This window comes from Eubalaena glacialis, chromosome 10 (assembly GCF_028564815.1).
Source record: "Eubalaena glacialis isolate mEubGla1 chromosome 10, mEubGla1.1.hap2.+ XY, whole genome shotgun sequence".
Taxonomy (NCBI): Eukaryota; Metazoa; Chordata; class Mammalia; order Artiodactyla; family Balaenidae; genus Eubalaena; species Eubalaena glacialis.
Window position 1 is genome coordinate 75,061,958 of NC_083725.1, and position 26,236 is coordinate 75,088,193.

Consider the following 26,236-nt stretch of genomic DNA (forward strand, 5'->3'; position numbering starts at 1 on the left):
ATTAATTTATTTAAAAATAACAAACCTATTACATATTAACAGAATACATGTTTTGTTTTGTTTTTTTATAAATTTTATTTATTTATGTATATATGTATGTATGTATGTATGTATTGGCTGCGTCGGGTCTTCCTCGCTGCGCGTGGGCTTTCTCTAGTTGTGGCGAGCGGGGGCTACTCTTCATTGTGGTGCACAGGCTTCTCATTGCGGTGGCTTCTTTTGTTGCGGAGCACGCGCTCTAGGCGCGCAGGCTTCAGTAGTTGCAGCACGCAAGCTCAGTAGTTGTGGCTCACGGGCTCTAGAGCACAGGCTCAGTAGTTGTGGTGCACGGGCTTAGTTGCTCCGCGACATGTGGGATCTTCCTGGACCAGGGCTCGAACCCGTGTCTCCTGCATTGGCAGGCGGATTCTTAACCACTGCGCCATCAGGGAAGCCCAGAATACATGTTTTTGTTAAAAATAATTGTTTTCCAAAATGAAAATTTTTTAGCAGGAGGAAATGGCATTGTTACACATTTTTACTAATATCTTTAATGTCTGCCTTAATAAAAGGCAGCTGTATACCCATCTACCTCCGTATTCATTCTGTTTCAATTTGTTTTAATGGAAGTAAATAAAGATAATTTGGTCTCAAAGATAAGAAGTTGGAAAAGGAAAGACTTTTAATATACTTTTCATATAATTGGGGAAATTTTTGATATCACAACAACATTTGGCAATGGTATTTTCTTAAAGGTTAATTGTAATTTAGAGTTTGAAACTGTAACAATAAACATTTCATCTTCTGTTACATTAACATCCGTTGCACTTTGAATGGGTCTTTTATCCATATGTGATTTTGTAACATCCTGCCCTGGTCATTGGAAAATGTTGACTTATTGAGTCTATTCCGATTTTCTAAATGTTTATAGATTTCCTTATGTAGTTTTAAAAAATTACAGTCATTAATATCACCACTGATCTCATAACTATCTTTAAATATTGGAAAGCTGTCAAGTGGATCTAAGTGGTGGGTGTAAGATTTTGAGAATTCTAGTTTTGCTTGAAAGCTCAAATTTTAACACCAGTAACATATTATCAGTTTCCTTGAAGTGAGAGGCTCATTTTGTTCATTTTTGAGAAAAAAATCTGCCACACACACAAGTCTAAATAATCATAATTTGTCTATCAGTTTTTCTTTCATGCTTATGATAATATTTGGTGGGAAAAACTACTATTTCAGCTTTTCTTCCAACCGTCGTACTTTGGTATGTAGCAGAAGTGCTATATGTATACTTCCCATTTATTAATATTTATATTTCTGGTTCACTAAGGACATTCCTAAGGAAAGTTTATTCTGCGATTATGTGGCTGTAAAGAATATGATGACTGCTAGTACACTTTAGTGCCACTCCTTTGATTCATGTTAGGAACCTGAAGTTTTACCATCACTGCTTTTGTACCATCGATGCAAATGCCAACACAGTAAAAAGGGCAAATAATGTTTTAGCATTATTATGAAAATAGTTTTGACCTGTCAGACCCTCTGAGAGGTCTGTGGACCATATTTTGACAACTGCTATTCTCAAGTATGAAGCTGAATTAGAACTCTTGGCAGACATTAAATAAGTAGGTGAATGGTTTGGGTAAGATTTGCCTAGAAGCTGATTTTAACAATTTAGTGCTGTCTCAGAATATTGTGGTATGTTCCACAAGTAGCATATGGTTTTCTCTTCTTTTTATACTTAATCAGAAACTAGTCCTTTGACACATAGTGTTACTTCAATTTGTTTATTTTAAATACTTTGGGAATAAATATGGTTCTCCAATATATAATTTAAAAAATTACTTTCTTTTTAAAAGAATATGGTGGCTATTTTATGATAATGACCTGGGTAAGAAGTGTCAGATGTTTTTGCTAGCTTGTAAGTGGTTAAACTTTCTATTTAAACTTTGTTTTTTGATCAAAATTTTTTTTTCAAAGGTTTTATTGAAAGTGTTATATCAGTACAAGGAGAAGCAATATATGGCTCCTCGAGTTTTACAACAGACATTAAATTATATTAATCAAGGAGTTTCTCATGCTCTCACCTGGAAGAATCTGAAGCCTCATATACAAGTAATAATTTTCTATCTGAACTGTTTTTCTAGAAAATATAATAGAAATAACATTAATTACCAAAAAGGTTGAAAAAGTGCATTTTTTTGTTGACCTGTGTTACTTAGTCTAGTTCTGGTAATTGTACATTAGGAAAATGATGCAACATCCTGACAAACTTTATAAAAGGTATATTGTGGATATTCAGATTATTTTTTAATCTGAAACTGTTATCTTAAAATTTGCCTTTAAGTTCTTACTGTTGGATCATGATTAGTTTAACATGATTAGTTAACATCGTGTAATTTGGAATAAGCAAAGGACTATTTCACCAAATTACTTTTGAGGCTAATTTGCTTATGTACTATTTCCAATGTAATTTATTTGCTTTATTTAGAACTGTAGGGTTTGATGGACTAAAATTTCACATTGCATTTTCTCGGAATACTTAATTGCTACCTATGTACACATGTCTTATAATAACTCGTCGCACAGAGGGTGAGGATATGTACGTTGATAGTCGATCTGAGAATGCATTAAATGCTTTACTGAAGTTTGATGTTAAGCTTTAAAACACAAACTGGAGAGTTACTTTTGTTTTAGCACTTAACGGAAATTTGAAAGTTTAAATTTCAAGACCAACTTATCTTAACTTTTAAATTACAGGGCATTATCCAAGATGTTATTTTTCCATTGATGTGCTATACAGATGCTGATGAGGAACTTTGGCAAGAAGACCCCTATGAATATATACGCATGAAGTTTGGTAAGGAATTTTCGCTTTTTTAGAAACAAAGTATGTCGGTAGTTAAATTTGTATATAGTAAACCTTGAATATTAAGGCCTCATCTTAGGAACTGAAAAATCTTCTGTTGTTTTAATGCAATTTATTCATTGTTTAGACTTTCAGGAAGCTATTCATTAGTTTTGGCATTTGAGAATGATAATCTTCATTTTTAGCAGACACAAATACAGTAGCGTTAGTAGTTATGATTATTGGATGTGCTTCTGGCACATGCCAAAACTGTTAGAAATTCAAGGTTACACCTTAAACACTAAGTGTCTAAACTATACTTTTGGATTCCATGTCAGTCATCATGTGTGTGGAAATGGAGACAACGCATACTGGAAGCTGGAGTCTCTACATGGGACTAAAGAATTGTAATTTGGCTAATGTTGAGTATTAGTCCTTCTTTGTACTAAAATCTTATGTACTTTCAGTCGTTTGTACTTTTGTGACCCCATTGTGAAAATTCTCACAGTAGTGGGGTTTTGTATGAAAGAAAATAATCATTGGGAGAAGTTGATGGATTAAGATTTAATTTGTACAGGAAAGACAAGGAATTAGGCTTTTGCAAAGTTATATGGGGATCTGGGTTTGTTTTCATGCTCGTCTTCCGTGAAGATTTAGCAAAAATTTAAGGTCCTTTTTTGTTGTTGTTACAGAGCATCTTTTGTAAATTACGTGAAAATGTTTGTTGAAAAAATTGAAATTACTATTTTCTGTATTAATTTTAAATTTATTCTATAGATGTGTTTGAGGATTTCATCTCTCCTACCACTGCTGCCCAGACACTTTTGTTTACAGCTTGTAGTAAGAGGAAAGAGGTAGGTTATTTAATATGTGGATAACTTTTGCTTTAATACTTAAAATATGTTCAGATATACACTTGGGTTTTTTTTTTTAATTTATTTTATTGAAGTGTAGTTGATTTACAATGGTAATTTCTGCTGTACAGCATAGTGATTCAGTTACACATATACATACATTCTTTTTCATATTCTTTTCCACTATAATTTATCACAGGATATTGAATAGATTTCCCTGTGCTATACAGTAGGACCTTGTTGTTTATTCATTCTGTATATAATAGTTTGTATCTGCTAATCCCGAACATTTAGTTTTTAATGGTAGCCATATAGGTCATTTTGTCGTCAATGTTTTAAAAGGGTTGTTCGGATATCCAATAAAGCATTACTTTTCTCTTTTAATCTAGGTACTACAAAAGACTATGGGATTTTGCTACCAGATTCTTACAGAACCAAATGCTGATCCTCGAAAAAAAGATGGAGCCCTGCATATGATTGGCTCTTTAGCTGAAATACTTCTGAAGGTATTTCTGTGTGTGTGTGTGTGTGTGTGTGTGTGTGTGTGCGGGCGCGCACAAGCACAATTAGTTTGTTTTAATGACAGCAGTTGAGATAAAACAGAATTGAGGTACAATTCACATACCATATGGTTTGCCCATTTAAAGTGTACAATTCAGTGGTTTTTCTTATATTCAAGGAGCTGTGCAACCGTCAACTCTTAATTCCAAAGCGTTTTCATCATCCCCAAAAGAAACCCTTTTATCAGTCACTCCCCATTTTCTCCCAAATCTCCCAGCCCTAGCCCTAATCTATTTTTTGTCTCCTCTGTGGATTTGCGTATTCTGGGCATTTCATATAAATGGAATTATAAAACATGTGGTCCTTTCTGAGTGGCTTCTTTGACTTAGCATATTTTCAGAGTTCATCCATGTTACAGCATGTGTCAGTCTTCATTCTTTTTTTATTGCCAGATAATATTCCATTGTATTGATATGCTGCATTTTATTTATCCATTCATCAGTAAGTGGACATTTGTTTCTACTTTTTGGTTATTATTAACAATGGAGCTATGTACATTTCTGTACACATTTTTTTGTGGACATACATTTTCATTTCTCTTGGGTAATACATACCTAGGAGTCTAATTGCTGGTCATATTTTGAGAAACTGCTAGACTGTTTTCCAAAGTGGCTGTACCATTTTATATATTCATTAGCACTGTGTGAGGGTTCCAGTTTCTATGTCCTCACCAACACTTGTTATTATCTGTCTTTTTAAATTACAGCCATCCCAGTTGGTGTCAAATGGTACTCTCATTGTGGTTTACATTTCCCTAATAGCTAATGATGTTGAGAATCTTTTTATGTGCTTATTGTCCACTGTATATCTTCTTTGGAGAAATTTCTATTCAAACTTTTTGTCAATTTTTATATTGGGTTATTTGTCTTTTTATTGTTGAATTGTTAGAGTTCTTTATATATTCTAAATACTAGAAACTTTTCATATACAGTTGACCTTTCAACAACACAGGTTTGAACTGTTTTTGGGTCCACTTAACACATGGATTTTTTTCCAACAATAAATACTACAGAACTACATGATATGCAGTTGGTTGAATCTGCAGATGCGGAATCACAGATATGCAGGTCAAATTGCAAATTAAATGCAGATTTTCAACTGCGCAGAGGGTCAGCACCCCAACCCCCTCGTTATTCAAAGATCAACTGTTTGTGGTTTGCAAGTATTTTCTGCCATTCTGTGGATTATCTTTTCACTTTCTTGATAACGTCCTTTGAAGTACACATTTAATTTGATTTTGAAATAACGTCCTCTATACTTTTTTGCTGTTGCTTGTGCTGAAGGTAATTCTTTTTGCATATGAGTTATCTTCTTTTCATGTTGCAAGACAATTGTAAAGTAGTGTTTTTTTCTTCTCAGAAAATTGATCTTTAAGGAAATTTGTAAACATGAATATATCCCTTCACAGCCTAGGAACATCATGTTTTTGTGGCACACATTTTCTGGTAAAGAATGACTGACTGGATTAGATGTATGTTTAGAAACCTCACCTTAATTGTACACATTTCATCTGACTTCATAAGATCTGAAATTTGTTTTCACTTTAAAGTTAATAAATGATAACTATTTCAAGGTGTAAGTAAATATTTAGACACAGTTCATCCTACTCCCAGAAACCTTGCTGCATATGATGCTCCACTGAATTCATCACCATTAATTTGTCGGTATATTTTGTGTATCTTTCAGCTTTTCTATATCTGTCCACCCATTCTTCTCTTCATTTATAAAGGGTAAATTACGTGGTTATTTGTTGTGTCTGGGAGTCTTGAGTGAGTTCTCTTCGCACATTCAGGTTTTTGTTTTAACTTTATATTTTTAAATTTTATACTTAGAGAAAATTTGCAAAAATAGTTCCCATTACTCTTCACCCAACTTCTTCTAATGTTAACATATTAGATAGCCATGCCGCAATTCTCAAAACCAGGAAATTAATATTGATATGATACTATTAACTAATCTACAGACCCCTTTCACATTTTATAAGATTTCCCACTAATGTCCTTTTTTGTTTGGTCCCTGATCCAGTCCAGAATCCCACGTTGCATTTAGTTATCATGTCTCATTAGTCACTTTCGTTTTTTTAAGTGTTGTCAGTTTTTAATGTTGATTTAATATGCAATTCAAGGAACTCTTCTTAAAAACTTGTTACCGTTTAGAAAATATCCTATTTTAAGATTCACAGGAGTATCTTTAGATATCCAGATTATTACCCTGAGAGCAGGATATTTCTCAATCTATGTTGTACTGTTCATTTAGAACCTTTCCAGAGAGGTTCTTTCACTATAATAGTTTTATATTAACATCAGTAGTCATTTTTAAAACTTGTGTATCTGTTTGGCATTTGAGATGATTGTATTTGGAACTTTGTTTATTTTTACAGAAGAAGATCTACAAAGATCAGATGGAATATATGTTGCAGAATCATGTATTCCCTCTCTTCAGCAGTGAACTAGGCTACATGAGAGCGAGGGTATGTTTTAAAGCTGTATTGATTTATACATTTATGTCTTGTAATGAATAACTGCTTATGTGGACTTCTGTATGGAAACTTTTAAATGTTCACTTTAAAGCCATGTTTTAATCTAGACTTTCGTGTAAGTCTTTAAATGGCTGCTCATAACGTGTGCATAGTTTTCATCTGTGTCTGATAGCAGTGTCTGTCTGTGTTTTGCATTCAGATCTTGCTATCCACACAAACATCATGTAGCCAAAGAGTAAGTTGGGATCATAGTACTGGTCGAGTGTTGTGTCTTTGGACATATCTACCACTGGCCAGCCTCCAAATTCCCACACATAGAACTTTGACACTAGCGATATTGTCACATGGTGGAATTTAATGTAAGATACCTATAGTAACTCACTGCATTTTTTTTAAAAAAGGCTTGCTGGGTCCTTCACTATTTTTGTGAAGTGAAGTTCAAAAGTGACCAGAACCTGCAAACAGCCCTAGAGCTGACACGAAGATGTCTGATTGATGATAGGGAAATGCCTGTTAAAGTGGAAGCTGCCATTGCACTTCAAGTGCTGATCAGCAATCAAGAGAAAGGTAAAGGATTTATATCTCAAAAATAGTGCAATGTGCTTACACATAATTGTACAAGGCATAATCCTAGAAACTTGATACATTGTCTTCCTTTTTATTTGAAATGATTTCTTGTTTACTCTTTGGTATATGTTGTGCCAGGTTTTAAGGAGTTTTAGCTGTTTTGGCCAAAAGTTTTTTTCTCTTTCTCTTACAGCTAAAGAGTACATCACACCATTCATCAGACCTGTCATGCAGGCTCTTCTTCATATTATAAGAGAAACAGAAAATGATGATCTTACCAATGTAATTCAGAAAATGATCTGCGAGTATAGTGAAGAAGTTACTCCTATTGCAGTAGAAATGACACAACATTTGGTATGTTACTTGAACCAGTCATTTATGCATTACTTAGATTACAGTAAATATTTTCACAGAGCTTCTGTATGTCAGGCACCATTCTAAGCCCTTGATATATATTTTAACTCATTTAATTCTCACACAATCCTATGTGAGGAATATTCCTATACTGAGAGAAAATGTGAGGTATAAAAAGGTTAAGTAATTTGCCCAAATTAGAAGGGGTGGGTCTGGGATTCACACCTGAGCTGTATGCCTCTACAATGCAGAGCTGTTTACTTTTACTCACATTGGATCATGACTACCTTGTTTGTGTGGTTTCCTGGAATGCTTTGGACCAACTGAAAGATAGAGATAATAGTTATAAGTAGATTTTTAAAGTGAAGTTTGTGTAAGTAGTTATTTCATAGTTGACCTTTGTCTATTGTACATAGCCCTGAACTTCTGAGAATTAACGCTGTAAATTATTTAAGGGTAATAGAAAATATGGACATGTACCCAACAATTATCCATTCATATTCTCTATACAATGGTTTACTTGGTGCAGTTTATATTCTTGCTAAATACTGAGGTTTGAAGAATCTAACTCTTGGTATTTGCTGTGGATATTTTTAACAGCTGATTTTGAAGTGGGTAAAGACATTTGGATAAATATAGTAGTGTTCATTAAAAGTATATTGCATTATAAAAAGCTGATTATTATGACTCCTCATAACTAATAACTTTGCTCAGAATTTTTCAAAATGATTGAATTCAATGGCAACAAAAACCTTGATGACCATTATTTGATGACTAGTATTTGAGCATTGTCAAATGTTAGCCAGTAATTTAAATAAAAATATTCATAATATTAAGCACTTTCTATGCCTTGCCTCACAGTATCTATGGAGATGTCAGGAAAAAGAGGTCAAGTAATCTGTTTAAGGTGACCTAGTAAGTGGCAGAGCAGTACCATTGATTATAGAGCCCAAGCTCTTAAATAATATTAATTGATTTGGAAATGCTGATCGGTTGTGCTGTCCCAGTGAGAACATTTTAAAAATTAAAAGTTTTAGACAAAAACGTGTTTATACTGCTTTAATGGCAAACCTTAATTACATTCTCTTGAATGTAGGCAATGACATTTAATCAAGTAATCCAGACTGGGCCAGATGAAGAAGGAAGTGATGACAAAGCAGTTACTGCTATGGGAATCCTGAATACCATCGACACACTTCTTAGTGTAGTTGAAGATCATAAAGAAGTAAGAAAACGATCCAGTGTTGTAAAGGTTTTAGGGAATTTCAAGCCATTCTTCATCAACTGTTCTATGCTTTTTGGAGGGCTCTGACTTATCTATTCTCTGGTCATCTTCTCACATACCTTGATTTTGCTATCTTTTAACTAGTACCCTTGCGTAGGTACCTTACAAATATTTTAGAAGGAATAGGAAGGAGGTATTTGTTTCACAGTATCTTTACCTCAAGGCTCTGGGTTTTGGCTCCCTCTTAGGGTTACCTTTTCAGATCCAAAATTATGGTGATTCCTAGGAAAACATATTCTTCCTAGTTTTCCTTTTTAATAAAAATGTTTTTTAGTTAGGGTATAATACATATAACATATACCACCTTAACCATTTTTAGGTGTACATTTCAATGGTATTAAGTACATTCACATTGTTGTGCAACCATCACCATCATCTTCCTAGTTTTCTTCTTTTACTGTTGTCTTTTGGAAAGGTAAGCGAATTGTAATCATGAATTTTAAAAGTGGAATTATTTAAAACATACAGAAAAGAGTAAAAAACATAGAAAACTAGCCAGTACCCCTTACCCACCACCTAAATTTATTAGATTTTTAACATTCCATGGTATGTCCTTAGACTTCCAGTAAGAAGTTTCAGATAGATGTAATTGAAACCATTAGGGCACCACTTCTTAATCTCATTTCCCTACTTCCTTCCCTTAGAAGTAAGCATTGTTCTAAATTTGTTTATAATTACAATGCAGATATTTAAATCCATAAGTCATGTTTTCAGATTATCTACAGACTGCCTTTTGCAACATGAGATTTTCAGTAAACTATTTTTTTTGTAGATTATAATTGGAGCTAGCTAGAAGCCATGAGGAATCCTATAGCTACCTTACGGTTAACAAATCAATTGTTTACTATATTTGAAGAGCTGAAGATGTATTGAGTATATGTATTCGAAATGGATATCCTGCTTCTATATCTGATTAGTAAATTTTATCTCATTTCCTCTCCCCCACTTTTTAAACATTCTGATGACTTTCAGGGATTTGGGATCCAATTGAGGACCATACTGACAAAAGGGGAGTTTGTATTTTCTGTCTATCTTGTATGACTTGGGGGCCTAGCTTACTATTACATAAATGGAGGTGGCTTAAAAATTATTGGGAGTGGTAGGAATAATGCCTTATTTTAAATAATTTTTCAGTAAGCTACTGATTTACATCTCAATTATACTCAGTTATATCTGGCCTGAAATTAATCTATGTTTACACACAAAAAGATTTTAGTCTCTGCAGAATGATGTGGCTCCTTTATTTTCATACTTACTTGCATTTTTCCAGGAAATTTTTTTTTCTTTACAGGTAAACTATGCATGTTCTTTCTTTGTCTCATTGTAATGGTATTTCATTAAATTTCATACCCATGTTGATTCACAATTTCATAATATGAGTCATTTTGAAACAAAGGTTTAAAATATTAATTTGTTCACAATATTGACTTTACATTGAAATGCATTGAATTAGTATACATTATTTAATAATTCATTCAGTGTGCTACAATTTCATATGATTTTTTTCTTCTCTTTTAGATAACCCAGCAGCTTGAAGGAATCTGCTTACAGGTCATTGGAACTGTTTTACAACAGCATGTCTTAGGTATATACCTCTGATTGTGTTAAGGATACACTACTATTTCATATGAGCAAGGATTGTCCTAATGACTCAGTATTCTCTTTTAGAATTCTACGAGGAGATCTTCTCTTTAGCACATAGTTTGACATGTCAACAAGTGTCTCCACAGATGTGGCAGCTACTACCTCTGGTATTTGAGGTTTTTCAGCAAGATGGCTTTGATTACTTTACAGGTAAGTCAAGTCATCATAGAAATACTGAGGATTCCTCCCCATTTGTACTCAATTTTAGTGTATCACTTGAATACAAACTTGAATATTCTAAGTGTTTTGTTGTTTGGATAAGTTATCAGTAGCAATTAGTGCTCAAAGATGACCCGTACCATTGATTTCCATTATACATTTTGATTTAGTTATCACTTGAGATTTTTTTCTTTAACACATATTCTTAACCTTCTGCCCCGTCAGTCTTCCATTATACATTTTGATTTAGTTATCACTTGAGATTTTTTTCTTTAACACACATTCTTACCTTCTGCCCCCTGTCAGTCTTCTTTGTATAATCTCTAACTACTAACTATGAAGGAATGCACTTAAATAATAGCCTCATTTTTACGTTTAATTCTAAATAATTAAAAGTGAACTTTAGGGACAGAACATTCAGACTTGCTTTTTTTTTCTGAGATTTTTTCAGAAACACAGCATATATGTTAGTAAAGATACTTAACTGATGCTTTTTGTTAATACAGATATGATGCCTCTGCTTCATAATTATGTAACAGTTGATACAGACACACTTCTGTCTGATACCAAGTACCTTGAAATGATATACAGTATGTGCAAAAAGGTAGGTCACTTTTAGTTAATATAAGCATGTGAGGCTGGTGCTATAAAAAGTACAAAATTGTGAAGAGACGTACCACATTATGGTGAACATATTATCATACGGGTCTGACAGAATAAGGGCTTTAAGAGTTATAAACTGAAAATGGCTTTGATTTCTAGATCTCTCAGTAATGGCTTTGACAAGTATTTGTTTTATGTCTGCCCTCTGACATTTAATTGGAGTTACAAATGTTTGGGTTTGGGGTTTTTAAAATAAATTTATTTATTTATTTATGGCTGTGTTGGGTCTTCGCTGCTGCGTGTGGGCTTTCTCTAGTTGGGGCGAGCCGGGGCTACTCTTTGTTGCAGTGTGCGGGCTTCTTATTGTGGTGGCTTCTCTTGTTGCGGAGCACGGGCTCTAGGCGCACAGGCTTCAGTAATTGTGGTTTGCGGGCTCTAGGGTGCAGGCTCAGTAGTTGTGGCGCCCGGGGCCAGTTGCTCCGTGGCATGTGGGATCTTCCCAGACCAGGGCTCGAACCCGTGTCCTCTGCATTGGCAGGTGGATTCTTAACCACTGCACCACCAGGGAAGTCCCAACACCAGGCATTTAAAAAATGATTTCGCTTCATGAAGTTTTTAGATGTGTTTGTCCTCATCGATGTCATTCCTTTCTGAACACTTAGTCACAAAATAATCATCTAGTTATGTTATTATTTATTGCCAAATTATATTGTTTATGTTAATACTCTGGGAACAGAGATATCTATACTATCTACTTTCCTATTCCAAAACCCTTATCCTTAACCCTTGCATTCCTCTAGTGCTAATGAGCACATCAAGTCCATGCTTTTATTTCTTGTCTGGAGACAGCCTTTGCCATCAACAGACTGCCTCTACTTCCTGCTCATCTCACACTCCATTGTCAATATTTTTTTAGACATAGTGGTTGCCAACTTGCTATGGTCCAGAATGGCACTACATGGGATGTGCTTTGATTACGTAGACCAGTATTACAGACGAATAACTCCAAATCCTTACGGGTGCTTTAGACTATAGTCTGTACAATGACTATTGCAGTCACTCATATTAATTAGAATACCTTAAATACTTCAGCAGCTATAGACTGATTGAAGGTTTTGTGACGCCTCCTTGCAGTTTATATTTTGTATTGATCAGGTTCTTACAGGAGTTGCAGGAGAAGATGCTGAATGTCATGCAGCAAAATTGTTAGAGGTCATCATTCTGCAGTGCAAAGGGCGTGGCATTGACCAGGTCAGTGAAGCTATTAATGATTCGTGTTGGAGGATTCAGAGAGGGAATCTTTCCCTTCACTTTCTCATTTTGGGCATTTGTTCTATATATTTTGTATGTTGTTTATTATGACACCTAGATAACATGTTAAAATTGTTCATTTAAAATTTAACCAATATTTAATAATGATCATATATTTAATATGTATGGAAATATGACTGGCAAGTTTTATGGCTACTTGTTATGCAAGGTAAGTTTTGACAAATTTTTTTTTTTAAGTATATTGTGAGAGTATTGTTTGCCACACTATCACTTTGCAATAAGATAGATTTAGTCATTAAATTTCCATGGTCCGTTTCAACGGGAATTTGAAAACCCATCTTTATTGAGACATAATTGAAAGATAACGTTGTATAAGTTTAAGGTATATGGTGTGATGAGTTGATAAATGTTTATATTACAAAATGATTACCACAATAAGGTTAGTCAGTAGGAATATTTTGAATCCAATATTGCTATTGTGGTGGGGCTCTAGTAGCTCAGTGAAGACTAATTTTTCTCTAAAATTGGATTTCCCACTGAAATGGCTCAACAATAAAAATTGGATCATTTAATGGAAGGGGGGTTAGTTGAGGCAACAAGAAAGTTAATATGGGTGGGTAGTTAACGGCTGCTTTACTTACAGTTTTGGAATGTTTTGCTATCTTTCTCTACAGTGTATTCCCTTATTCGTGGAAGCAGCTTTAGAGAGACTGACAAGAGAGGTGAAGACAAGTGAACTTCGAACAATGTGCCTGCAAGTTGCCATTGCAGCTTTGTATTATAATCCACATCTACTTCTCAACACCTTAGAAAATCTTCGCTTCCCTAATAATGTTGAACCAGTTACAAATCATTTTATTACACAGTGGCTTAATGATGTTGATTGTTTCTTGGGGTAAGTGACATATATTGGATCTTTATTTACTTTGTAAGGAACTCTGCAAAATCTTTTTTTAAAGGAAAAGAAGGAAATATTTTATTTTATTTTATTTTTTAGGCTTCACGACAGAAAGATGTGTGTTCTGGGCCTATGTGCTCTTATTGATATGGAACAAATACCACAAGTTTTAAATCAGGTTTCTGGACAGATTTTGCCAGCTTTTATTCTTTTATTTAATGGATTAAAAAGAGCATATGCCTGCCATGCAGAACACGAGAATGACAGTGATGATGATGATGAAGCTGAAGATGATGATGAAACGGGTAAGGGATTTGCAATGAAGGAAGCCAGTCTTATTACCTAGTTAGAAATATCACTGGACTTGTTCTTTTAGCCCTTCTCCTAAAGAAATGTGGGATCATAGCCAAGTACTTTCATGTTCATTCATTCATAGAACAAGAGTGTAAGGTCCATGAAGGCAGGAACTTTCAGCTGTATCACCATTATGTAAAGCAGTTCTAGGCATATATAGTTTCCAGTGTTGGCAGGTTTTTTGTGTGTGTTTATATATATATATATAAATTTATTTTATTTATTTATTTTTGGCTGTGTTGGATCTTCGTTGCTGCACGCGGGCTTTCTCTAGTTGTGACGAGCAGGGGCTACTCTTTGTTGCAGTGCACAGGCTTCTCATTGCAGTGGCTTCTTTTGCTGCGGAGCACGGGCTCTAGGCGTGCGGGCTTCAGTAGTTGCAGCATGCGGGCTCAGTAGTTGTGGCTCACGGGCTCTAGAGCACAGGCTCAGTAGTTGTGGCACATGGGCTTAGTTGCTCCGCGGCATGTGGGATCTTCCTGGACCAGGGATCGAACCCGTGTCCCCTACATTGGCAGGCGGATTCTCAACCACTGCACCACCAGGGAAGCCCTGTTGGCAGGTTTTTAGTGTTGGTAAACATCTGTCTATTAGTGCTAAAATCTAGCTATATCTACACTGTAAAATTAAGTTAATTAGATGTTGGCTAATACATTTCACTTGTAAGACAGTATAGACTACAAGAATATAAACTGATAGGATGTTGTTTAAAAGAAATTATTGTAATGGTTTCAAAATACGACACTTGCCATTTTTGTCTTTTATCATTTACTATCTTAGCCAGCCAGCCTTTTAAAAAAAAAAAAATCTCATAAAAGGTATTCTGTGGATATAACAAACTATTTTACTTTACTGTTGGTATTTGATTTGGTATATACCATAAGTCTCAGAGCACACCAGGTGCTGGTTCTCATATTATACAGTCCTTTTTCAGACTTCTAGTACTAACAGTTGTGGTTAATTTTCTTAGATTTCTATGAGAATTTTTTTTTCTGTTTATTGCTGAATATGTATTTAAACACCAATTCCTGGAACTCTTCCTTGAATTTTTTTTTTCTTTTTTTTTTTTTTCTTTTTTTAAATATATGTTTACCTACTTTTTTTTTAAATTAATTAATTAATTTATTTATTTATTTTTGGCTGTGTTGGGTCTTCGTTTCTGTGCGAGGGCTTTCTCTAGTTGCGGCGAGCGGGGGCCACTCTTCATCGTGGTGCGCGGGCCTCTCACTATCGTGGCCTCTCTTGTTGCGGAGCACAAGCTCCAGACGTGCAGGCTCAGTAGTTGTGGCTCATGGGCCTAGTTGCTCTGCGGCATGTGGGATCTTCCCAGACCAGGGCTCGAACCCGTGTCCCCTGCATTGGCAGGCAGATTCTCAACCACTGCGCCACCAGGGAAGCCCCTTCCTTGAATTTATCCAGTTGTGATTTGTAATTCACCAACAATGATCACTGTCAGTGAGTAACAGAATATTCCATTGTTAACAAGAGCACCTTTTTATGACTTGGCAGAGGAACTGGGGAGTGATGAAGATGATATTGATGAAGATGGACAAGAATATTTGGAGATCCTGGCTAAGCAAGCGGGCGAAGATGGAGATGATGAAGACTGGGAAGAAGATGATGCTGAAGAAACTGCCCTGGAAGGCTATTCCACGATCATTGATGATGAAGATAACCCTGTTGATGAGTATCAGATATTTAAAGCTATATTTCAAAGTAAGTTAACTTGTTATATGTAATTCAGATAGCTCCATATGATCCCTTTTCCTGAATCAATCTGTTCTTATTTACGTCTGCCCCTTAAAGAAGGGGTTTTGGGTATATCAAACCCAAACTAAAATGTGATTTAGGATTGTTAGGCAAAGTAACCAAAGTTACTTCTACTGTTGCCTTAGAGATTCAGAGTATTTTCCTCATCCTATTATTTTACTTTTATTTAGATTGTAATTTTGAAATATGCACGTCATAGGAAAATTGTATAGTTCAAAAAGTTTATACAATGACAGTTTGTTTTTCCTACTTCTAATTTCTAACCTCCCAGCTTTCCCCAGAAATATCTACTGTTATGTCTGTTTCTTGTGTTTATGTATTTGTGTATCTTTTTTTTCCCCCTGGCTAAACCCATGCTTACCTGTCTGAGAATTTGACCATTTATATAACATTTATAGTCTTGGAATCTCTATTCTTTTTTCCTGTTTCACAGTGTGTGGCTACGGAATACTAGGTGCCAGTTTTTTGTTTTTTACATCTGTGTTCTTTAACCCAACTTAAGAAATTAAAATTGGCACTATATTTGAACATCCTTTCCCTCCAGAGTTAACTACTGTGCTATTTTATCATTCCTATGCATTATGAACTTCGATGTAGAATAAATTCTCTGATAACCAAAGCATTAATCTTCCAAGCCCATGACAAAGCAGTTGTGATGCAAGCTTGCAGAAACGCAAGGAATTGTTTCTGAGCTACATGGCAGGCTGTAAGGATTGATTGAAGTGCCAAGAACTTACTGACTGGCTTTTGTCCGTGACTTTGTATTTTGTATACTTAGACACATGTTAATCCCTAAAGGATGGTTTATTATAGAAGGCTCATCCACAGTAAATGCAATAAAGTAGAAGTAGAAAATCATGTTATAGAGAACATTTTCTCTCTTTCTCACTCACTCACCACACACACACCCCTTTATATAGCTAACTGAAATACAGAAATACATAGACTTGCTACCATTATATATCAACTTATATAGTGCATGTTTTTGTTAAACACTGAGATTTTTATTAACACCTGATCCTGTGACATGCTGTTATTATTATTGTTATTCCTTTGTCACAGGTTGAGTTTGACAGTTATTTAGGCTATAATATAAAAATGTGTGAGCATTTTAACTTATATACTGCAGAGCACCTTTCTATGGAAAGACAGTACATATATCTAAGAAAAGCTTTTTTGAATAAGCAATGCAGAAAAAAATAAGTTGCTTTAATTCTGAATCTTTTAAGGGGTTTGGGTTAACTTTATTTCTAGTTTCCCTAGTTTGTTACATATTATATAACAATTGGGTTAGGCTCTAAATCCTTATTTACTAGAGATAAGAACTATGACTATGATTAGATTTTTGAGGCATAATGCTAAACCAGAATTTTTTTTCCCCCTTTATCTTTTTTTCACAAGTAATTTAAGATACCTTAGATTATTATTGGGAGAATATAAACTAGATCAGAATTTCCGTATTGGAGGTGGAGTAGAGGGAATAGAACAGAAAAGAACTACCAGGACTCTCTTATTGCCCTTTTTTCCCTTGTTTTCTTTTTGATAGCTATACAAAATCGTAATCCCGTGTGGTATCAGGCTCTGACTCATGGTCTTAATGAAGAACAAAGAAAACAGTTACAGGATATAGCAACTCTAGCTGATCAAAGAAGAGCAGCCCATGGTATGTTAATTGACCTCAACCCCTTTTTTTTTTAATACTTATTTATTTTTTTATTTGGCTGCACCAGGTCTTAGTTGCAGCACCGGGATCTTTAGTTGCAGCATGCAGACTCTTGGGATCTAGTTCCCTGACCAGGGATCGAACCTGAGTCCCCTGCATTGGGAGCGCAGAGTCTTAGCCACTGGACCACCAGGGAAGTCCCAACCTCAACCCCTCTTTAATGCAATTAATGACTTTGATACAGCTTTAAAATTTAAATTAAGTGATTTAAAATTACATAAAAGCTACAGTTGTTGGAGGTGATAAGAAGTTCTTTCCAATCTGTAGGAATGAAAAAAGGAATTTTGGTTTTGGCCATAATTTACTGATTTTAAGTATAGTTGAAGACTACTTTCAGCGTGCAGTAGCTTTGATAAGGTCGCTAAATCTCATGGGGCTGGTTTGATAGTAGAAAATTCCATTAAAAGTGTAAATTTTAAAGTTATGAAAACTGCAGTTTTTAAAAACTATGTTAAAGACATATATCATTTCTTTTCATCGTTAAACATTTCAGTATGCCTTTCAATACAGGACGTTTCAGATAATACACAGCCTAGTAGTTTTCTATAGGTCTTAATACTGCGTCAGACGAGTTTTATATTCAAAGAGGTTCCTCCTTATAAAAAAGGCACAGCTTTCTAAAGTATTTAATTTGAATTTGCCTGCATTAGATTCATTAGCTGTTATTACCTTTGGAGATTGGATCCTTCTGATTTAGTATTTGACTCAACAATAGAGTAAATATTTTTCTTTTTAAACAATGGGAAGTGAAAGTTGGCTAAGAAGTCTGTAGCATACAAGAGAGTTCATCTTCTCTACATAATATACTCCTCTCTTCTATACATTTGGAGGGAGAACAGAGGCCAAAGTTTGGAACTTCCTGGCTAATACTGGTGGTGAAGCTATTGTTAATGTCTGTCAATTCCTTCTTTTCTCCAAAGCAGTAAGATGATTGAATGCTCTATTAAACATTCACATATTTGTTTTTCTAGAATCCAAAATGATTGAGAAGCATGGAGGATACAAATTCAGTGCTCCAGTTGTGCCAAGTTCTTTCAATTTTGGAGGCCCGGCACCAGGGATGAATTGAGTTACCACTTTCCTGCAGTGTGATTGTAGTGAAGAGCTTGTGTTCCTCCTAGTAGCGGTTCCAGAACTGGTTCATGTTATCCACTCTAAACTAATTGATCAATAGATGGACAAAAAAAAACCCAGGAGGTGGGACCTGATCATGCAACTTGGCACTGAAAATGAATCCAGAGGGATTTTGGCGGGGGAGGGAGGTAACCTGGGGGGCAGGGAGTATTTTCTTTATTTTTTGAAGAAAGTAAGATTCTGACTGAAAGTTCAAGTGACACTGTGGAAATCTGCAACAAGAGGGGATGTCATGAAGGCAGCTTTTCTTTTTCCGAGGAAAAAATAGGCATGGGCTACAGGACTATTTAAAATGTCTCATTTACAGTATAAGCTCAGAGGTAGATGTAATTTTTACACCTATGAGTATTTGTCCGATTTCTGTCTCTTCCTCACCATTGGGTATCTATTCTTTATATGTAAATAAGATAAGGTAATCGATAGCCTTATTCAATCTTCATCATTTTCATCATCAAAGATTGTTCCTATGTAGATTATTGGACATTTATTGTAGCACTACATAACTGATTAAAAAAAAATCTGTAAATGAATTAGCACTTTCATATTGAAACAAGCCTGCTAGCCTATGTATAAAATAGCAAAATGTTTGCTGTTTATAAAAAGATGGGATGTAATGGGGTGGGGGGCAGGGGTAATTTCAAGTTATTAATTTAAAAATGAACTAGCAATTTTGTACCTGGTGACTTTGTGGTGCACTCACCTCTGATAGTGACTTGAATTCGGTATGTTAAAAGGGGTTAGTGATATTTCATTGCTGCTAAAAATGGCAACTCCCTCTGTGTCCTGTTTTTTCTTAAAGCTCTCAGTGTACAAGTGGATATTTGGATACAAGACCTTACTGTAACAAATAGGAAAGATGATATTTGAAGCATGTAAATTGGATATAAAGTTCTACTCTTAAAGAGTTGATAAAAGAGTATGGCTAAACATCTATATATGCAATCTATTAAAAGAACTTAATTCGGCTATTATGTCTTCATTTGATTGCAGTTTTTTCCTAATTATAAATTTTTTCCTCATTCATCTGTTTTTATCCTGTACCTAGAAAGAACACAAAATGTACACTTTTAAAATTGACATTTAACACCTGCCCACCTCCCTTTTCCCATCTCCTCTCCCCCTCTTGTTGATGGTGGTATCTGGTCTTAGATAGGCTGAAGGCACAGGGTTCCCTCCAAAAACCACTATTGATACCACTGCAAAAACAGGCCAGCAACAAGACAATGTAGAGAGGTTGGCTTGCTTCCCTCTCTTCTAACTGCATGTTCAAAAATAAGCTTTTATTGATACTAAACATCTGTCAGATGAGTCATACATTGGTTTATTTTTTATATACATGTATACACACAATATTTCAAATTGAAAGCAACATCTCAATGGATTCAAGACTATTAAGTGCTGTTGTCTAAACAGACTAGAAAATTTATAACTGTAAAAATGAAACATGCACACATTATTTAAAATGCATAATGAAGAAAACCCATTGGTGTTGTGTTTTTCTTGTATGCCAGTAATTAAGCCACTACTGTTGGCACTGTTTGGTTTTCTATTTTAACACTGAAGGAGTGAAAGTATTTCCTATATTTATGAATTTACTATGAAAATCTTGGCAAAAAAAAAAAAAAAGTCTGTCTAAAATGTGTGGGTGAAAACTGTTAATCAAGTGTGTTTCTAATTCCCCCCCCCACCCCAAGTTGGACACCATCTGTAAACCCTAGGTTGCTTCAGGGGATTTCACTATTATATAAAATCAGTAAAATTAAAATGGAGTAGTTGTATATATGCAACATTGTGTACAGAGGGGAGATACTGAATAGTATTAAACATTTTCGTCTTCCTTTACCTTTTATCCCCTACCTAATATCTAGTCTATTTTAAATTTCTAACTTCACTGCTCTTTGAATTGATAATTCCCATTTTCACATTGTTATTGGAAACCATATCTAATAAAGGTTTTAGTTATTCCCACGCACAGTATGGAAATTCTCGTTTGCTGAGGTTTTGTTTCAAGAAAATGTATTGGCATGTATTTGAGAACACGTTTTATTGTCTCCTCTGTCATACAGTCCAAACTAATCTACGTTTATGGATTTTTGACTGAAATGAAAGACCTTAAAATTAAACTATATTTAATATTAAATATTGTTCAGATGGTAGTTTCTAATACATCAAATATATACCTCGATTATTTTCAGTATTTCCTTAAATATAACATCAAATTAGAGTTTCTTATAGATTATGGATCTTGATATGTGTCAGTGTTTTTAAATAAGGTTATAGGACTTTTAGATAACTTTTCGAGAGTATTTATAAACTTGTAATTAGTTGCATGTAGATTTTATTTATTTATTTAACATACAGCCTTTCCCACAGTTTCACTAACCTATAACTTATTTTTTAATTTATACAAGTTAATTCTGATTTTGTCTGGGTTTCAATATTTGTCTTTTTTAATGGCTGACATTAGCATAAAATCTTCACTTTTTTGTAAACTTAAGCCATCCATTTTTATAAAAGCTATTCGTTTATCAGTATTAAATAAAGGATGTTAATCTATTTCTCTGCAGGTAACAGAATGGTGATTACTAATCTACACACCTTATCAAGATAGTGATTGCTGTGTTCACCTCTGGAAGAGACCAGAGTGTAGAGCAGGGGTGGCCATACCGCAGCCCTATGGCTATGTGCTGCTATTCAGTCCCAGATGTAGTCCCTGAAGCAAGCATGAAGAAAAAGTCATTAGGAATTGTATTAATATAAACCGTGTCTTTGGGAAGATCTAACACAATGATTTAAGCATAGTAGGCATTCCATAAGTGTTTGTAAAATGAATGACCTAAAATTACATTAAAGCATACTGGTTATAAAAATGTCAGTTCTGTTCTATATAATTTTAAATTTTGGTGAAGATTATCTGTGAATATTTATCAGTATCCCTCCTGAATTCTAGGTTTTACCCTGATGAGGTTGGCCACCCTTGCAATAATAGCACTTCACACTTTTGGTGCATGTGGTTTTTACAAAGGGAAACTAGACATCCAGCTGGAAATCCAGAATTTTATTACTATGAGAGGAATATATTTTAAGTAACTTTTTTTGAGACGTAATTCCCCTTTGAGGTTTTTTAAAAGCACAGGCGATAATTCCTTTATGTATTTATAGATTCTGCTTTCATGTATAGATAGAAATTTGTCAATTACACTTGGTATTTGAATCTTATATTTAAATGCTTCCTACCAGAGTCTTTTTAAAAAGTTTCTTTTAACATCCTTTTAATAACTCGAAATAAAAAGGAATTTCCTCAACCTGAATAAAGGCATCTACCAAAACCCTAAAGCTAATGGACTTAATGATGAAAGTAAAAACACTTCCCCCTAAGATCAAGAACCATGCAAGCATGCCCCCTGTTGCCACTTCTTTAGCATTGTACATGAGGGTTTAGCCAGGGCAATTAGACATCCAGATTGGAAAGGAAGAAGTAAAACTATGTTCACAGATGACATGATGTCACAGAAAACCCTAAAGAATCCATACACACACAAAGAGCTAATGACTTCATCAAGGTTGCAAGACATAATATCAATATACCCAAATCAGTTGTATTTCTATACAGCAGCCAGCAATGAAATGAAAGTGAAATTAAGAAAATTCCATTTACAATAGCATCCCAAAAATTCTTAGGAGTAAACTTAACAAAAGTGAAAAACTTACACTCTGAAAACTACAAAACACCTAAATAGAGACATCCCATGTTCATGAATTGAAAGACATACTATTGTGAAGATAGCAATACTTGCCAAATTGATCTGCAGATTCAGTGTAATCCTTGTAAAAGCTACCTTTTTTGCTGGAATTGACAAACTGATCCTAAAATCTGTATGGAAATACAAGGGACTCAGAATAGTCAAAACAATCTTTAAAGCAAACATGATTTAATAATTATGACAATAGTACTAGTAAGGATACTTTTTTTTTTCTTTCTTTTTTGGCTGCACTTCGTGGCTTGTGGGATCTTAGTTCCCTTACCAGGAACTGAACCTGTGCCCTCTGCAGTGAAAGTGCAGAGTCCTAACCACTGGACCACCAGGGAATTCTCAAGGATAAATACCTTATACTGACCAAAGGAATAAAATTGAGAGTCCAGAAATAAACCCTTAAATTTATGGTCAATTGATTTTCAACAAGCGTCCCAAAACCAATGTAGGAAAGAATCTTTTTAAAAAATGGCTCTGAGGGCTTCCCTGGTGGTGCAGTGGTTAAGAACCCGCCTGCCAATGCAGAGGACACGGGCTCGAGCCCTGGTCCGGGAAGATCCCACATGCCGCGGAGCAACTAAGCCCGTGCGCCACAACTACTGAGCCTGTGCTCTAGACACCGCGAGCCACAGCTACTGAAGCCCACCTGCCTAGAGCCTGTGCTCCACAACAAAAGCCACCGCAATGAGAAGCCCCCGCACCGCAACGAAGAGTAGCCCCCGCTCGCTACAACTAGAGAAAGCCCGTGTGCAGCAACAAAGACCCAACACAGCCAAAAATAATAAATAAATAAAAAATAAATAAATTTATTTTAAAAAAATGGCTCTGAGACAGCTGGGTATCTACATGTAAGAACATGAAGTTGGACCCTTAACACTATATACAAAATAATTCAAAGTGGTTTAAAGATTTAAATATAAGATCTCAAATTCTTAGGAAAAAATACAGGTGTAAATCGTGACTGAATTAGGTAATAGTTTTTGGATATAACACCACAGGACAAGCAACAAAAGAAAAAAAGAGATGACTTGGACTTCATCAAAACTTACAACTTTGTGCTTTAAAGGACACTTTTCCAGAAAGAGAAAAGACCCCAGAGAACGGGAGAAAATATCTGTTAATCTTGAGGATATACAGAAGTCTTAGAACTCAACAACACAAAAACCCCAATTTAAAAACAGTAAAGAATCCAAGTAGACATTTCTCCAAAGAAATAAATGGCCAGTATCATAGGAAAAAATGCTTAACATCACTAGTCATTAGGAAAATGCAAATCAGAATTCATGATGCAATATTTCATACATACTAGCATGTCTATAATCAAGAAGGTGCACAATTACAAGTATTGGTGAGGAAGAAGAGAAATTGAAACCCTCATACAGTGTTGATACAATGTAAAATGCTTATCTGCTGTGTAAAAGTTTGGCAGTTCCTCAAAAGGTAGAAAATAGTGTCACCTAGCAATTCCACTCCCAGATGATGCATATATCTGAGAGAAGTCAAACATATGTCCACACAAGAACTTGTACACAGTTGTTCATACTAGCATTACTATAGCCAAAAGGAGGAAACGATCCAAATAGCCATCAACTGGTGAATGGATAAACAAAATGTGGTATATCCAAATAATCAGATATTTGGCAATAAGGAATGAAGTACAATTACGTGCTACATGTGGATAAGCCTTGAAAACAAAGTGAAAGAAGTCAGACAGAGGATTCCATTTACACGAAAGACCTATAATTAGCAAATCAATAAGTTAGTGAACACTGGGCAGGGGTGGGGAGGGAGGAGGGAATGGTGAGTGAGTGTTATTGGGCATAGGGTTTCTGTTGGGCATGATGAAAGTGTTTTCCATTAGATAATGGTGATGGTTGAACAGCTTTGTGAATATACTAAAAACTACTGAAGTGTATGTACACTTTAAAATGATTAATTTTATGATATATGAATATCTCAATTTTCAGTTTTATTAAGCCTCAAATTTGTTTAAAGTTCTCTAAAAAGTAACATGAAATGTTTATTCATTAAATACAAATTAAGATCCAGCTATCCCCTTATTATAGGGAAAGTATTCTTCCCCCCAATATTTTGTTTTGCTACCAGCTGCTCATTTGTTTTTTAAATCCCATCACCCTATCAAACAGCCCTAGCTGGTGCCAGAGTTTGGGTGGGTAGCAGGAGGAATCTTCAGGAGCTTTAGATTGATAACATTTTGTAAACTGAGTTTACTCTCCTCTTAGTTTCCCACTAAAATAAACCTAACACACATTAACCACAACTAGTAACCTTGGAGCTCACTTACTGGGTGATATTTTCAAAGATGTAATGAATGAATGGGGTTAACACGTGGTCCAGGGGTAAAATGGTAAAATGGGAAAATTGCACATACTGGAGTCACTATAGATAGCTTGAAATGAGGGGAATCATGCAATTAGCCACTAACAAAACATTACCAGTTGTATTATACCTATGCTTATGTCAGTATATATACTGAGAACTATATATCTGAGATTGGAAAGGAACATTTTAAGTAACTTCCTCATACACTTCCCAAAGTATGTTCTAATTAAGCTCTGATTAATGCTTTCAGTGTGGAAGCTCATTAACTGAATGAGTTTATTCTACAGACCAAGGACTCTTAATTCTGGGTCCAGGAGTCCTATGAAACTGCAGTCTTTAGTATATTTTTCATAGCTTTCATCTGAAGCTCAAAGGAGTTGTCAAAGTGCTTAAGAACCACTGCTGCTGACCATTAAAGTGAGGATTGGAGAGAGATGGGCTAACATTTATTAAGCACTTGAAAAGTATCTCTGATAAGCACTGTGCTACATTTATCTACATTCTCATATATCCTCCCACACTGTGAAGTAAGTGTTTCTACTTTACAAATGGGGCTACAGTTTGTAAGTGACACATCTAACAGCCACAGCTTCCAATGGAGAGAGTTGGTTTTAAATTCTTTAGTGTTTTAAGAAAAGAAAAAACAGAAGAGAAATAAAAAGTTTAAAAAAAAAAAAGAAAAAACAAGAGAAATAAAAAGTTTAAAAAGAAAAATTCTTCAGTGTTTAAAAAAAAGCTACAAATTCATAATAAAAATTTATTATAAACCTATATGAAAATAATTTGATAACTCAAAGTCACCTTCTCCTAGACATAATTACTTTTAAGAGTTGAATGCATTATTTCTAAGTTTTTTTGTTTTTTGGGGGGCGTCGTGCGACTTGTGGGATGTTAGTTCCCCAACCAGTAATTGAACCCAAGCCCTCGGCAATGAAAGCACGTAGTCCTAACCACTGGATTGCCAGGGAATTCTCTTCGTATCTTTTTTCTATACATATAATACTTTAATGGTTATATCATTGTACAAATATGCCAAAATCAACCAATTCTCCAGAAAGTTTTTAGTTGCTGAAAGGAATGTTTTTAAAAACATGATGGCAACAGTTTTTGAAGGGTGCTAGAAATAAGTTAGCCTATTTAGAAAACTGGGGAAAAGGTCCAGCTTTGTGTAAGAGCATGGACTAGTACTGATTGGCAGTGAAATGTTTTCAAGCCATTAATTTGTTAAGATGTAATAAGATATGATGGATAGGAAGTGATTTAGGGAAAATGTGAAGATTCTGGATGGCCCTGAATACTATGTACATTTGAACTCTGTTCTATAGTCAGTGGTAAATACTGTAACACAAAGTTCCACTACCTATGACAAAATCATTAAGGTTTCTCCCTGAATCAGATTAGAATTATAGTATCCTATCCACCACCACCATTCAATGTTTACAACCACTCAGTAGGTCCTGGGGATAAAAAGATGTCCTGTAACTGCAAACTACGATTACAGGGTGATTTTTAACTTCCTTTTGAGATTCTGTATTACCGTGTTTTAACTGACTAGAGGTTCAGGACTTAGTAATAAATGACTAAACTGCATAAAAGTATTTTGATTCTTTTAATAATATTTCTGATTATAAAACACAGATATATAACATCT

The 26,236-nt window shown here is 34.9% G+C and overlaps 1 protein-coding gene and 1 non-coding gene across 2 annotated transcripts in view; both read left to right on the forward strand.

Annotated features, from left to right (window-relative positions):
* The window catches only part of IPO7 (importin 7), a 47,168-nt gene extending 26,686 nt beyond the window's left edge, over positions 1-20,482 (forward strand). The window contains exons 9-25 of the mRNA XM_061201439.1: positions 1,963-2,097; positions 2,743-2,842; positions 3,608-3,684; positions 4,074-4,190; positions 6,626-6,715; positions 7,126-7,291; positions 7,485-7,645; positions 8,742-8,870; positions 10,449-10,515; positions 10,599-10,724; positions 11,240-11,337; positions 12,492-12,587; positions 13,283-13,503; positions 13,606-13,811; positions 15,370-15,576; positions 17,177-17,293; positions 18,325-20,482. Of these exons, the coding sequence (XP_061057422.1) occupies positions 1,963-2,097; positions 2,743-2,842; positions 3,608-3,684; positions 4,074-4,190; positions 6,626-6,715; positions 7,126-7,291; positions 7,485-7,645; positions 8,742-8,870; positions 10,449-10,515; positions 10,599-10,724; positions 11,240-11,337; positions 12,492-12,587; positions 13,283-13,503; positions 13,606-13,811; positions 15,370-15,576; positions 17,177-17,293; positions 18,325-18,422 (2,211 nt within the window). The 3' untranslated portion in view covers positions 18,423-20,482. The remainder of the gene's footprint in view (positions 1-1,962; positions 2,098-2,742; positions 2,843-3,607; positions 3,685-4,073; positions 4,191-6,625; positions 6,716-7,125; positions 7,292-7,484; positions 7,646-8,741; positions 8,871-10,448; positions 10,516-10,598; positions 10,725-11,239; positions 11,338-12,491; positions 12,588-13,282; positions 13,504-13,605; positions 13,812-15,369; positions 15,577-17,176; positions 17,294-18,324) is intronic.
* LOC133100158 (small nucleolar RNA SNORA23) lies at positions 6,859-7,042 on the forward strand. The gene has a single exon (XR_009702401.1). It is a non-coding gene; the product is annotated as a small nucleolar RNA SNORA23 (small nucleolar RNA).
* Positions 20,483-26,236: the final 5,754 nt, after the last annotated feature.